Source organism: Cololabis saira, chromosome 4 (assembly GCF_033807715.1).
Source record: "Cololabis saira isolate AMF1-May2022 chromosome 4, fColSai1.1, whole genome shotgun sequence".
Classification (NCBI taxonomy): domain Eukaryota; kingdom Metazoa; phylum Chordata; class Actinopteri; order Beloniformes; family Belonidae; genus Cololabis; species Cololabis saira.
In genome coordinates, this window is record NC_084590.1 from 16,624,954 (window position 1) to 16,640,215 (window position 15,262).

Consider the following 15,262-nt stretch of genomic DNA (forward strand, 5'->3'; position numbering starts at 1 on the left):
GCCTGATAATCCAGATAGTGAGCTTGGAGACGTGTGCATGCATCTTCTTGTGGGTGTGCGCTTGTTTCTAACAATAAGAAGACAAAAGTTGTTCCAAATCAGATGAATAGGAAGGATCTAAGCTAGAAAAAAGGCTAAGGGCTTCATTGTCTCTCCACCTGCCCCATCTTTCTCCTCCGAGCTGAGGTGTGATAGCATCTGAGTTCCCCCGAATAAGAAAGCACTTTAAGGATCACAGAAAACACACTCACAGTCCATTTAGCCAGCAGCACACGTCCTCGAGGCCTTCATGCATGTAACTGTGTGTGTGTGTGTGTGTGTGTGTGTATTCTATTCTAACCACATGAGAGTTTCTATTCTAATCAACTCATAATTACTTTTCTAATGGATTCAAATGTGCTTTTAATGTGTTCAATACCAAATATTTGCCTCTCAGGTGTTCCTGGAGGCGGTGGGGGTGTTACAGTAATCTCTGTGTGTAAATGTGAGTGTGTTTGTGTGTGCCCTCCTGCTGTTCTGTCCAGCCTCTAGTTGATTGATGATCTTCACTCCCACAGGGTCAAAGGGGTCGTGACCTCCCACTTTTGACCCCCCTGCAGAGAGGTTCACGCACACACTCACGCAAACACACACACAAAAACAGATGGCCTTGGGACAACTGGTTCGCCCCTCACCTTTCTCCCCCAAGCAGACCTCATATCTTTGTAATTTCTTTGACTGTGAACAATAAAACTATGGCATCGACACTGTGACGGAACATAATGGTTTTCTGTTTTGGAAAAAATAGGATTTGAGAAGCAGGAACAAACCCAAGCACGATGTTTCACACTGACGTGCACATTTAATTGGAAACAACAGAACAAACCCAAATAACGTAGCATTTAAAGAGCCATCTATGTTTCAATACCACATCCTAGTGGCAACACAAGGTAACTGAATAATATTGTAAAAATAAACCACATTACAATGTATGGCATTTCATTTCATCAGCAGCAAGAGAGTAATTCAGTTCAAAGCAGTAATGTTGTATTAGTAATAAACGAAATCTAAAATTCAACAAATGCAAAGCATAAAAATCACCAATTTTCATATATTCCTAATATTGATAAAATAATCCGAACCAAATACGGCAAGGACGTACGAGAAATATCTGCAAAAACACAGAAATCATTCAAAATAACATCAAAGCTAGATTAACTGCAGAGCTGTGAGTTTCTGGCAAAAAGGGCTAGAAGAGGTGAAGAATAGAAGTCAGTGGAGGACAGGGAGGAGGAGGATGAAGCAGAACAGACCAGGCCAGTGAGGCCAGATTTTTAACTATTTCTTATCAGTGGCAGGGAACAGTGATAAGGGCTGCTCTAGTTTGATCAGTGATCTGATCCCATCTCCTCCCGGGCTGCTGTCCTCAACCACTCTGCAACGTGTTTCTCAATCTCCTGTGAGGTGGAAACATGCAAAACAAAAGTGCATAAAAACTCATTTCATTTGGTATTATGATGCAAGTGCAAAGTAATGTTGTTGGTACGTAATTTCAGATGAAGGGTTGAATTTATTGATGGATGTATTGAAGAATGTGATGGAAAATATCAAAGCAATTAATGATCCTGAGGCTGTTAAATTTGAATATTTTTTGCTGAAATTGTATGATTATTTCAAGTAAAACAGTTAAAATGTAATACACATTCACATATCAATATGGAGATGGCAATTGTAATAATTCTGCCTTTTTATATAAAGGCAAGGCATGTATATTTATGTAGCACATTTCAGCAACAAGGCAATTCAATGTCCTTAACATAATACATATGTGAAAAGTGAAGTGGAGAAAAAAAATGTCCGTGCAAAGGCACAATAAAGAATAGTTAGACTTAAGCTAGAGTTACAGTAATAAAAATTAACATTGTTAAAATCTAAATTCAGAATAGTTTAAATATTTCAGTCAAAGGCATCTGTAAACAAAATGTTAACTTTGATTTAAAGGAACTGAAGGTTTTCTGAAGTTTGTTCCAGATCTGTGGAGCATAGAAGCTGAATGCTGCTTCTCCATGTTGTTCTGGTTCTGAGCAGACCTGAACCAGCAGACCTGAGAGGTCTGGATGGTTGCTATGGCAGCAACAAGTCTCTGAAGTATTTTGGTCATAAACTATTCAGTGATTTATAAAGTAACAGAAGTATTTTAAAGTTTATTCTCTGAGGTTCAGGGAGACAGTCTGAATATCTCAGAACCGGAGTGATCTGGTCCACTTTCTTAGTTCTGGTGAGAACCCGGGCAGCAGCATTCTGAATCAGCTGCAGCTGTATGATTTACCTTTTAGACACTGTTGCAGTAATCAATACGACTGAAGATAAAAGAGTGGATGAGTTTTTCAAGATCCTGCTGAGACATCAGTCCTTTGATCCTGGAGATGTTCTTCAGGTGACAGAAGGCTTTGTAATTGTTTTAATGTGTCTCTGAAGATTCAGCTCTGAGTCCATGACTACACCCAGATTTATCCCTGGGTTTGTAGCTCTAACAACTGAAGTGCTGACTCTTAAATGCTCTTCTTTTGGTACAAAAACAACTACTTCAGTTTTGTTTGTGTTCAACTGAAGAAAATGATGGCACATCCACTCACTGATTTGTTCTATGCATCGACTCAACGCTTGTATTGTCACCTGGTGACACTGTAATGGAAAGTTGTGTGTCATCTGTGTAGTTATGGTAACTTATCTTGTTGTTTATTATTTGAGCTAGCGGAAGCATGGCGATATTAAATAGGAGGGGTCCTAGGATAGAACCTTGGGGAACTCCACATGTAATTTTTGTTGATTCCAATATAAAGTTACCCATTGACACAAATGAGTCCCTCAAACCAGTCAAGTACTGTGCCAGAAAGTCTGACACAATTCTCCAATCCATCTAGCAATATACTATGGTCAACGGTGTCAAATGCTGTGCTGAGGTCCAATAATACCAGCACTGTGGTTCTTCCACAGTCTGTATTTATATGGATGTCATTGAACACCTTGACAAGGACGGTCTCAGTGCTGTGGTGAGCATGAAAACTGGACTGGAAGATGTCAAAGCGGTTGGAGTTATTTAACTGTTGAACCAGCTTTTTCAATAACCTTACTGATAAACGGAGGATTTGAAATGGGTTGATAATTTTGCTTTAGCAATTTGTTCAGATTGTTCTTTTTCAACAGTGGTTTGATGACTGCTGTCTTCAAGGTCTGGGGGGAAAATAACTGACAAAAGGGATGAGTTTACTATTTTAATCAGGTCAGTTGCCATGACAGGTAAAACTTTCTTGAAGAAAGCTGTGGGTAAAATATCGAGACAACAGGAGGATTGGTTTAGCTGACCCATAATATCCTCCAGGTTTTTGTAGTTGATTGTGTAAAAGTGTGTCAAAAAAGTGTGGAAAATTCATTGCTGGCCCTTGTAGAGTACAGTTCAGATGCTACTGACACAGGAAGGTTTGTTAACGTGTCCACAGCAGCAAACAAGGCACGACTGTTATTGATGTTTTTGTTGATGATTTCAGAAAAGAAGGATTCCCTTGCAATCTTCAGTTGTAGATTATATCTGTTGTTGTTGAAGTTGTTTATTTCTAGTAGGATAAGCCCCTTGAGTTGTAACAACTCGTTTACGAGGGGGTCCTACACAAAAAACATCAAGACATAACACAACTCAGCACAATACAGTGAAAGAAGACAAGACAATACAATACAATACAGACAGGGAAACAAAACAAAAACAAACAATCAAACAAAACAAAAAAAAAAACAAAAAAAAAACAAGACAGACATATACAAAAATCACTTCGACAAGATTGCAACCAGAGTTTGAACAAATATTAGATAAGAAAAAAAAAAATATATAAAAAAATATTTAAAAAAATATGAAAAAAAAAAAAAAAAATATGGTGACAGAGTTAATGAAAGCAGGAGCAGGGTGTTTCAAGGTAGGTGGATAGGACTTGATTAAAACAGATGAATGATTGCGATGATCTGATAACTACAGGTAGATGGTTCCAGTCGTTTGGGCCTTTGAACATGAATGCTTTTGTACCCACTGATTTCCTATTGTGAGGCACTGCAAAGTAGGGATAAATAGATTGCCTGGTTTGATAATTAGATGTAAGTTCTGTGAAGTCCAACTTCATAGAAATCATAGTGAACCTGGAGTCCAGTCTTTCGTTCGGCTTTTTGACACTCCCTTGTTTCACTTTTAACTAGTGGGGCATTTTTCCACGGAGATTTCTTCTTACCAGAGACAGGAAAAAAGGGTAAAATAGGTTGCGCACATCCAATAGCTCAACAGGTGCTGCTCTCAAAGCATAGATCCTGGAAAAAACAAGGGAAGAGACCGCACACTTTTGCTCCCCAGTGCAGATTTATTTAGCACATCAAACGTGACGTTTCAAGCGCATTTTGCTCTTCTTCAGACTTACCAGAGACAGCCTTCACCTTAGTGGGGGCCATTAAATCTATAATGTCTGAAATTGTAGAGGTGAATTTTATCTAGAGGTTCATTTACTGAGTTACAGGACCGAGTGGAGGTGGAAGAGAAGACTTGGTAAAAGCTTTCACTTGAGTTGTGCTTAAAAAGGTTTTTTTTATGACTTCTTTTTGGTTCCTTGAGTTGATGGTGCTTTCAAGAAAACAGAAAAGTGGTCAGACAGAGCCACATCAGTCACCAAGACCTTGGAAATGTTAAGACCCTTACTGATGATCAAGTCCAAAGTATGCCCCCATTTGTGCGTTGGCTGTTTCACATGTTGAGTCAAACCAAAACTTTTTAGCACACCACATAGTTCTTTAGCCCCTCTGTCTTGGGGGTTGTCAACATGGATGTTAAAGTAATCCACAGTGAATAAATACTCATAATCAACACATATTACAGACAGCAGGTCATTGAAATCATTAAAAAAGTTTACATTCTGTTTTGGAGGACGGTAAACATTCATAAAGACGTTCATAAAAAGGCATCTCTCCACCTTAATGTGTAATCGATGTACAACAAAATGCTTGTTCTGCACGTTAATGTGTTCCAGCTGAGCCTGATGTGACTCACACAGGTTATCAAAGTCCAAAAACACTGTATGCGCTGGTTATGTAACTCCCTAAGTTATTTAGCTGATCTTCTTTGGGCGAGAAACAGCAAAGCCACACTTCATTGTAAAACATTATGTTCTAATAGTTTAACAGTTTTGGACACATTCAATTAAACTGGAAACATTATTTTTCCTTTTATACACTGTGAAATCAAATCAAGAGTGCTTTATTTCATGCTAAAACGTTTTCAATGCAAATATGCTTTTTTTTCCTGTGATCAGTGTTACCTTGCTGAGGCAGAGTAAAAGATGATGAACGAAAAGAAGAGTAAAAGGCTGTCATTAACTCTGATGTACTTACCTGCCTTGCTCTCCTGAGCGACGGGCGGTCTGTGGCTCTGCCACTCGACATATCAGCACAGTGTGCAGTGTCCTTAATGAAAACTGTCTGAGCCTCATCCTCCTCGTTTCCTCCGTCCTGAACCACTGACAGCTCCTTCCATGGGTCAATTCCTCCTGTGGTAAAAATAATAACGTGGAGATTTTCTTAGTTACACCGTGCAGTTTTATCATCTCATCAGGTCACAATAGACAACTTTCATAGTCAGTAAATGCTTTACTGAGGTATTTAGGTTTGTTGGGATTAAGGGGGATGTTGTCTGAACACACAAACCCATTATTCCTGAAGTCCAAAATACTCAAATTTATGGATATTGTGGGCTATCAAACAGCGCAAATAATGTTCAAAGCAAAAAATGATCTGTTACCAACAAATATACAGAAATTATTTAGTATTCATGAGGGAAGATATGGTTTAAGGGGCAAAAGTAATTTTAATGTCACATTAATACGCACAAACAGGAAAGGTTTTTGTGTTTCAGTCAGCGGGGTGAGGCTATGGAACAAGTTTTCAATGGAATTAAAGCAATGTCCAAATATTAAACCGTTTAAAATAAAATACAAAGATATTATTTTTCAGAGGTACAGAGATGAGCAAAATGCTTGGGTGCAATGATACAGTGTTTATTTTTTATTTTTCTATTTTTATCCTTATTTTCTTACACTAGTCAGTAGCTTATGTTGCTACAATGTTTTTATTGTCTTGTTTTGATTGTTTTTGTTTTTTTTTATTTTTATTGATTTTTTTGAATTTTTTTTATTATGTTTGCATAATGTTATGTTCGCATGTGTTAGCTAGTCATATTTAAGGAGAGGGGGTGAGAGTTTATAAGTTTTACTTCTTCTCACTCCCTTTCGAATATGTACTTTGTTATGTCTCATGTTAAGACGATTGTCTTATTTTCTTTCTTTTTTTATATGATTCATATTCGAAATAAACACTACTACTACTACTACTACTACTACTACTACTAACTAAATCAATCTCACCATTGACATAAAGGACCCTGTGTGTGTGAGGGTTTCCTCCTCCGTAGAAACTGTTGGTGAAGGCGATATGTGCAGGCAGTGAATGCTGGGAAATGCCAAAAGCTATGGCACATAGCTTGGTCTCAGCCTGCAGGATTGACATCCCTGAGAATGGGCAGGCAGCATCCTCACAGGTCTGATCTACAAGCATGCAGACAAAACAAAAGGAGAGTCAGGGCACACAAAGATTGAAGACTGACAATATGCTTCAGTTTGAGTGTGTTTTCTGTACAAAAGCCAAACTCTGTGCACGTCTGGTACGTCCACTGTCTCTCAGATCTTCTGCCAGTGTGGAGAGACGTGTTCATCAGATCTTTCACAGTTTTCTCATGAGAGATGTCAAGACATTCTTGCTCCATAGTTGATCTGTAAATCTGCACAAGAAGTACACAGAAAACATAAAAATGTTCTGGCCTGAAAGCTGCACGTTTTCTCTGGTCAGGATTGTGGTTGTGAGTGTTGTCCAAGTCGGGAAAATGGCTCTGGGGTGACATCTGGTGGAAACATCTGAACATTAACTTGGAAAAAAGGTTAATTTTGGAGGGTTTTCCATGCCTGGGAGAGTTTTATGAGGCTGCTGTAGGCCTCCATCCCTGCCTTGTAGGCCCCACTTTCATTGGTCATGACACCACAGATCTCTCTGATGGACAGAAGCACGCCCTCTTCATTGTACTGCACTGTTCCCATTATAATGTCGGCCAAGTTTTGAATCAGCTCGATCTGAAAGAAGGAAAAGAGATAAAATTACTGAGAAGCATTCAGCCCACGTCAGAAATAGATTAAGAAGAAGAGAGAAAGGAACTATTTTCTGCTCTATCAGTCTACATTTCTTCATCAAGGCTGCCATTTCATAAGTAAAGGTCACTAACACAACCCCAATATCATCAAAAAGTCTGGCTTTAGACGTATTGCTAATAACAGTCTGGATAGTCCCTTTCATCAGCGCTCCAGAGCACAAAGAGCTCATTTCTACTAAAAAAGAAAACTGGAAGACTAATTTGTCTGAAAGTTTTAAGAGGCATTTGTGAATGTAGCTCCATATTGTAGTTCTTGATTCCTTGAATGGTTTAATGTTACGATGGACTTTTGAAAGATAAATATGTAAATCCTTTCAAATTATTCCTTAAGAAACAATGTTATTAGATATTCCAACTATTTTCCCTATACATTTGTTAAGTGAAGCTCCTCTGCCCATCTTTGCTCTTCAAGGCTCAGCATTTTAGAAACTGTTTCTGTACCTGTTCATCATTTCAATCACCTCTTGAAATCAACACTTTGAAATAGCGTTACTGTTTTTTCTTTCACCTCCTTACTAGCATTAAATCTTCCCTGTACCAACTCTGATTCAAATGTGTCGCAGCCCTGAAATGCCAAAACGTTGAGGAATATTAAGTAACTGCAAGACTTGTTGTGTTTTGTTGCTTTTGTTCCTTGTCTTCTGCAATTTTCACAACATCCCAACGTTTTTTGATTTGGAGTAAATGGTTCAAATTTAGAGTTAATGGATGCAGGATTAAAATATTAGGCTAATGGATGAATACAAATGTAATTCTACAATGGATGAATGTAAGCTTGAAAGGTCATTGAAAACTTAATGAAGCAGAGCCATTTGTTAAATGTGGCGAATGCATTAGTACTAAAGGACACACATTTAAAATATGTAATTCTTGATAGACTAATTGGTGACTGGGTATAGTCTGTACTACAGTTAGTTAATATAAAACCTGTAAATAAAGTAATTAACTAATTTATAAATGGATAAGATAGTTGGGGGTAATTAATAAGGGCCATTTCAACAGAAACAGTAACAGGGTAAGTAACTAAAATAGAGGTTAAAGACAAGAAGCTGAATAGTTTATTTAACCTTTGGCTTAAAAACAATTCGCTGAAAAGGCAAAAATAGCACTTTGATTGATGAATTATTACCCTTGTAAAACTAATAAAGATATAAATGTGAACAAACTGAACTATGTGTCAGCAGTTTTATATGAAGGATATCAAATTTTAATGGTTGTTAATTAAATGGTGTTTGATCTATGCTTAGAAAAATGGTCACGAACTTCCTCGTGTGCAAAAACGGAATTTAAATTCATCTCCAGTGGGCTTTTACAACCTGCATAATCTGAATAATCATAATCACTATTTACTTGTGTTGCAAAAAGCTAAACTCCTCACTGAAAAAAAGGGACTACAGCTGGCACGTTGTACTCATTTTTTAAGCATACAGGACTGTCTCAGAAAATTAGAATATTGTGATAAAGTTCTTTATTTTCTGTTAAAAAAACTAAAATGTCATACATTCTGGATTCATTACAAATCAACTGAAATATTGCAAGCCTTTTATTATTTTAATATTGCTGATTATGGCTTACATTAAGATTAAGATTCTCACAATATTCTAATTTTTTGAGATAGGATATTTGAGTTTTCTGTTAGCCATGATCAGCAATATTAAAATAATAAAAGGCTTGCAATATTTCAGTTGATTTGTAATGAATCCAGAATGTATGACATTTTTGCATTACAGAAAATAAAGGACTAATATTCTAATTTTCTGAGACAGTCCTGTAAATCGTGATTTCTTAAGGCCTAAACAACTGCAAGTCTTCACCTGATCATCGAGATTGGCGGGACTGTGGCAGCAGCCGAAGTCTCGCGCCACCTGGCTGGAGTCCCCGCGCATCAGCGCCGTTTCCACGGCAACGAAGGCGTCGCGCACGCGGGACAGACACTGCGGGGAGAGCGCGACACTTTAAGGCTGACGTCACGGGTGGGCGGGGCCTGCGTCTCAGGTGGCAGCGACCACTCACCTGGTCTGAGCCGCCGACCGCCTGGTCGCTCAGGCTCCGGCCCACCACCTGCAAGAGAGGAGGACCACAGGTTCTAAACTACAGTTTATAGTTTACAATTTAAAAGACTTTCCAAGATATTTTAGAAATACGTCTCCAAAACATGGAGTGGATTTGGAATAAAAAATGATTTAAATCATGCAATTTCCAGAGGCGCCCCTTGCCAAAAGGCATACCAGGCAAATGCTTGGGGCCCCGAACAAGAAGGCGCCCCAAAATCATCAAGAAGTGCCAATATAATACATGAGGTAATCTAGCTCAGAGCAGCTTAATCTGTTCTTCTAATGTTGAGTGTCACAGTCAGGACACCTGCAATCAACTTGTATATTCAGCTAGCAGAAAATAAAATAGTTATCTTCAAAACTTGTCCTTCAGCTATCAAATCAAAGCTGCGTCCAGTTCAACTTAACTGACAAGCTAAGAATGCTGAGTTATAGAATTTATTTGCAAGAAATGTATAAAAATGTGCTACCAAGGTGCATGGATGGAAATAATTGTGCGCCCTGTGCTGGTGGTGTTTTTATTTTATTTTGAAACAATACAATACTGCACCATTTAAAAAAATGTTTTTCTTTCACATTTCTCGTTAGTATCAGATTATCTACTATATAAGGTTGATTAATTAGTTGGAGGGGCCCCCTGTGAATTTTTGCCCAGGGCCCCAAGAGACTGTTGAATCGCCTCTAGCAATTTCAAATTCTTTACCAGAATCAGCTCAGAATCAGAATTGAGAAACTGATACATGTTACTGGTACAGGTTACAGAAATGTGTCCGTGTTAAATGTGTGCCCACGTGGATAGTTTACATTGTTATAGGCAGAAAAATCCAGCTTCGCCTTGACTGGAGCAGAAGACGCCACAGCTCCAAACACCAGATTGGGAAACTGCAAGTGGATGCAAGGAGGAGAAAGGGGTCATATGTGAGGTTTATGTACTCTCTATATGGAAAAGAACATGTATTTTAAGCTTATTAAAATCCAATACCATACATTAAACATATGGAAGGAGTATTATCAGAGAAAAACTCTGTTTTTCGGCAATCCAACAACAAAAAAACAAACTAATCCAACTAACAAATATAACACTTGCAGTTTATATACAATCTGTAGCCTATGTACAGCTTTTAGAAAATTTCACAAGTCAATTTAAGACAGTGAAATGATACATTTAATTATTCTAATTTTTCAAAATGCTCATTTGTACTAAATGGTGCAGATTTGTGGACATGTACAGTATACACTGAGAGAGGAAGTGATGATTGCGGTTTCATGCATGTCGGTATAAAAGTGACCCATTAAACGAAGCCGTTGTTTTTACTTTAACCAGACGGCACATTCAGATTTGGTAGTGAATGATCTCCATTTTTAGAAATATGTTGGAAAATCATTACATTTCAGTAACACAGGTCAAAGCCAAATATTTGCAGACTCTAGCTTCAGGTACCGTGTAAAATGCTGAGGTACACAACACTACAACCAAAACATTGGACAAATATGGTGTGTTTGAAGGCGTGCCTGGTCTTCAGAACAAAAACAGAAAAACACAGGACTTTGCTATGGACAGCTGAGACAAACGGGGACATATTTTTCCTTTACACACAACAGAAAGGTTTTCAGGTAATCAAACAAACTGGTTCGTGCTAAGTGTCAACAGCAGTGGATTAGGGGTTATATGTGTTGTTTGGTGGCCACAACCTGCACACCTTGAAGTTATCGACTTGATTGTGGACTCCTTTGTATACCAAAATATCAGAGTCACATGTGAGCACAGCTGCTGCTGCAGAACCTTAAGAAGACTGCATAACTGAACACTTGTGTACCTCCTTAAGTGAAGGAACACTGTAAAGACGAGTTGGTCAAAATTCCTCCACAGTGATATGAGAGACTAATAATATCCATCCATCCATTTTCTTTACCCATTTTGTCCTTTGCAGGGTCACAGGGACTAATAATATTACACATACAAATATTAATCCAAGTTGTTGACACTGGTTATTGAAGCTATTGAAGGATGTGATTTTAATGTGTTTTTCACCAGCTTTGCCTGCATTTTTGGCTGGGTAATACTGTATGTGCTGTTTATCTGTGGTATTTTATCATAAAATACATCCTTCCTGCAGCTCAACAGAAACAGATAACAGAGAATGTGGTTTTTACCACCTTACTCCAGCTGGTAAACATCAGTACAAATGCAAACTAAATGCATACTTGCCTGTTAAAATCATGTAATCGGAATGATTGAGTATTTTAAATATATCTTAATAGAAAAATCTATGCTTTTATTCTGCAGGATGAATATTTAAAGTTAAGATTCATGGTTCTAGGGATCCGTGTCAGAGCTTTTTCTTGCACCTTTCCTCTAAACCAGGCGGATAGAGCTCCAGAGTATGAGCCTCCGAAGCTGATCCATGTGTTCCTGCTGCTCAGGTTGAAGCTCTGGCTGATGTGCTGGTGAAATACGGCCAAGTCAGCAAGTCTGAGCCAAAGAGAATGAAATGCAAATGAGTGGTACACACACATTTAGAGCTATACATAAATATAAATCTGTGCTTATGCATTTGCATAGGCATACTTTAGAAAGACAAGCAAAAACAAGCTGTACCACATCTGCCTTATAGGAGAATGAGAGTGGATGAGGAAGGGACCATGTAGGACATGGATAAAAGATTAATTAGGCTTAGTGATTAAAGGAGAATGTCCTTTTCGGTTTACTGTCCTGGAAAATGTATTAGGTTTCCCTGGCACAGAAAATGTTCCTATTTTTATTAGATCTATGTCTTGTTTTTTTGTAAAATGGCTTAAAATGTCCCTATTTTCGGGACCGCGATTTATTTAAATATCTGAAAGTGAAAGTGGCTGAGAGATGTTAATAATGTGCAGCATTGGTAAGACCATTTCCTGGAGGCACACTAGATTAAATAGTCAAACATACCTACAAACAAACACACATGAACAAATACTAACCAAAGGCCTTCAAACCAAACCAAGGGATTTCCAACCAAACTCACACAAAGGAATTAAAAGAAGAGCCAAAGAATAACTGCAGGTTTGAACATACACACCGACACACACACCCACACACACTTGACAGGATCAGATACTAACGCCTGCTGGCTGCTCAGGTCTGCAAGGTTCTCAGTTTTTAGGCCATCAGGGTTGATGCTGTCGCCATAGAAACGATGTTCCACGGCAAGAAGCAGAGCTCCGTGCTGTTTTGCCATCTCAACATGATGACCTGGGAAAGCGAGGTTAAAGACAATCAAACTCAATATGTGGAAAAATTCAGCTTTTTTTTATGAAGACAAGCAACTATGATGAATTGTAACCTTTAAGGCAACGACTAACTCCCAACAGTGTCAGAGCAACAAGGAACAACCACGCAGTGTGCAAACCAATGAATATATATGTACTGTACATAAAAATAAACCGTCTAGGGATCTACCATGACACTTGAATTTGTGTTCTGTTGTTGCTTAATCTTGAAAATTAGCAAATTACTACGTTTAAAGCATTTTATATATCATATAGCAATAAATAATAAAGGTAAGGGCAGCAGTTCTGCGTAGAGCTGCTTGCTTGCACTAGCGGTGCATTCAGAGAATTATTTCCTTACCACAGCATCATGGAAACACAACACACCCTGTTAGAAGTTATTAGCACACTTCCTTCCGACAATGATTGATCTGCTAAAAACATTTGGCCACACTCTCATGGAATAGAATAGAATAGAATAGAATAGAATAGAATAGAATAGAATAGAATAGAATAATTATATAAATATATATTATTGCTGTCTAAATTAAAAAAATAGAGATAAATAGAAACAAATGACTTATTTTCTTTTTTCTCCTAGAGGAGGAAGTGGTGAGAGATGCCAGTGTGAAACCTTCAGAGTTAATAATAAATGCAGCAGGGGTGCTATGTTTGTTGCCTGGCAACGACAACACTGATGACGTTCCATGAAGTATCAGAAGGTAACAACCATGAACTTTCTTGGTAGACGGCGTTGATGGGAATTTCCATCATTTCAGCCATTTTAGCCATTTTCAGCCCACAGTACCTGTCAGAACATCAAACTCAAAGATGGGCCCTTCACCACCAATGAAGAGAAACACTGGACCATCAGGACGATGCCAGTATGCTTCATTCACAAAGAACCTCTGGAACATGGATAGGCAGATGGATAAAAATGAATACAAACTAAAAACAAATGTCCACAGTGAAACAGCTGTGTGAGCCAAATGGAGCAGCAAAAGTGAGATTTGTGTCATCAGGAAGTGTTATCCTGTCTCTGATGGAATTTAAATGATTAAAATGTTCATCTGTATCTCTCTGCTCACAGTCCGCTACTGCAGAGCTGCCGTAGATGAGTTTAACTCTCTTTGGAAAAAAGAAAAAGCAGCCAAGTTCAATGGGACAGGACACTTCTTGTCATGCAGCTAACGTCAGGATTTTAGTTGGCATGGCAACTGTTTTATCAGTTCCACTATGATCAAACTCAAAGCAATCTTAAGAAACTATGTCATGCAAATTTTGTTTTATGCTTTAAATACAACGTTATCCATCTATTTTTAAGGCTTAACCAGGCAACACATCTATTTGTAGGCTATTTTCGTTGTGACAGTAGAAAACCAATTTCTTGTTTATCTAGGGCGGCAGCTGCAAGAACGGGGGTGTCAAACTCATTTTCATTTCGAGCCACATCAAGATCATGCATGACCTCAAAGTGGCCGGTTGTGGCAGTGCTTACTGTAAGGTCGCTGCATGATGGAGAGCTGCTGCTTTGATTAGACAAGTATGACTTTTAATCTCTACAGGGCCACAAAAGTAGTTACGGCAGGCCGGATTTGACTTAAGTCTGACACATGTGCTCTAGAGTATGTGCATTTTCCAGTCCACTTATCAAACATTTTGTGATCTTTCCCTACCTGAGGGAAGGTTTTGAGCCTCTGTCGGTTGAAGTGGTCCAGCGGCTGGTGAATCCAGGCCTCCTTCACATGTTGGTGAGGTTGATGACCACTGTCCATGAGCATCAGGAGAAGTTGCTTGTTTTTTTGCAGCTGGAGATCCTGCAGATGGTTCTTGATTGTCCTCAGAATCCGTCCTGCCAAGAGGAAAGAAAGAGAGACACAGGCAAAAGAGAGGGATTACTGTGGTACTTAAAGATAACTGTATGGATTTCAAACCTCAGTAGTTTTTCCTAGAGGATGAGACCTGAGACCCAGCACTAGAACTAAGAGGAACCAGCACTCACTCACTGTCACATCCACTCCGTTTTTATAAATCTTTTTTTGCTTCACACTAACTAAAAAGATAACCAGAATTGAATTCTAATCATTTAATGAGCAGCGAATGTTAATTTAGCAGTAAATTTAGGATGATGCATAAAACCAAAAACACACCAAGACGTGAAATTCATTAAAACATTTTAGTGTCTCATTTTCATCAACTCACCAGAATCAACAAAGTTCAGAAGAAGCACCAGGCTGAGCCAACCGGCTGACGAGAAGAGCATGTTTACCCACGTAAGCGTAAGCTTCAGACTGAACTTGCATGCATATGACTGATGCATATTCAGTCTGCAGGACCCCCAATGAACTCCTTATATAACGTCTGGAAGGAGCTGCATTGGACTGAGGTGACTGTAACATGAGGTGTGTATTGATACGCATCATTAGAGGTGAGGGAGCTTGTCTGTGTGTGTGTGAAAGAGAAAGAGTTTAGAAAGCCATCAGCAGAATAGGGCATCAGCTTGGTGATTTAAGTAGGTACTTTTTGCTTTATAATGGCATTTTTTGAAGTGATGGAGCAGCAAGCCTATGCATGCTGGGCTTTTTAAATTTTTCAATGTGCATCAGTGTCTGCAAGAGAGATAAGTCTCATAATGTTCTAACAGAGACTGGGATTCATTTGATTTTATTCATTTCAACATTATAGAATCACAGAA

The 15,262-nt window shown here is 38.5% G+C and overlaps 1 protein-coding gene across 1 annotated transcript; it reads right to left on the reverse strand.

The window, feature by feature from the left end:
* Nucleotides 1–1,356: 1,356 nt before the first annotated feature.
* On the reverse strand, nt 1,357–14,842 carry prss16 (serine protease 16). Its single transcript, XM_061720246.1, has 13 exons — nt 14,770–14,842; nt 14,244–14,419; nt 13,376–13,475; nt 12,421–12,550; nt 11,668–11,791; nt 10,123–10,200; nt 9,278–9,325; nt 9,079–9,198; nt 7,023–7,187; nt 6,700–6,841; nt 6,429–6,608; nt 5,401–5,555; nt 1,357–1,436 (listed from the first exon to the last, which is right to left on the reverse strand). The coding sequence occupies exons 1-13, from the start codon at nt 14,828–14,830 to the stop codon at nt 1,368–1,370; spliced, it is 1,548 nt and encodes a 515-aa protein (XP_061576230.1). The 5' UTR covers nt 14,831–14,842; the 3' UTR covers nt 1,357–1,367.
* Between the last annotated feature and the right edge of the window lie 420 nt (nt 14,843–15,262).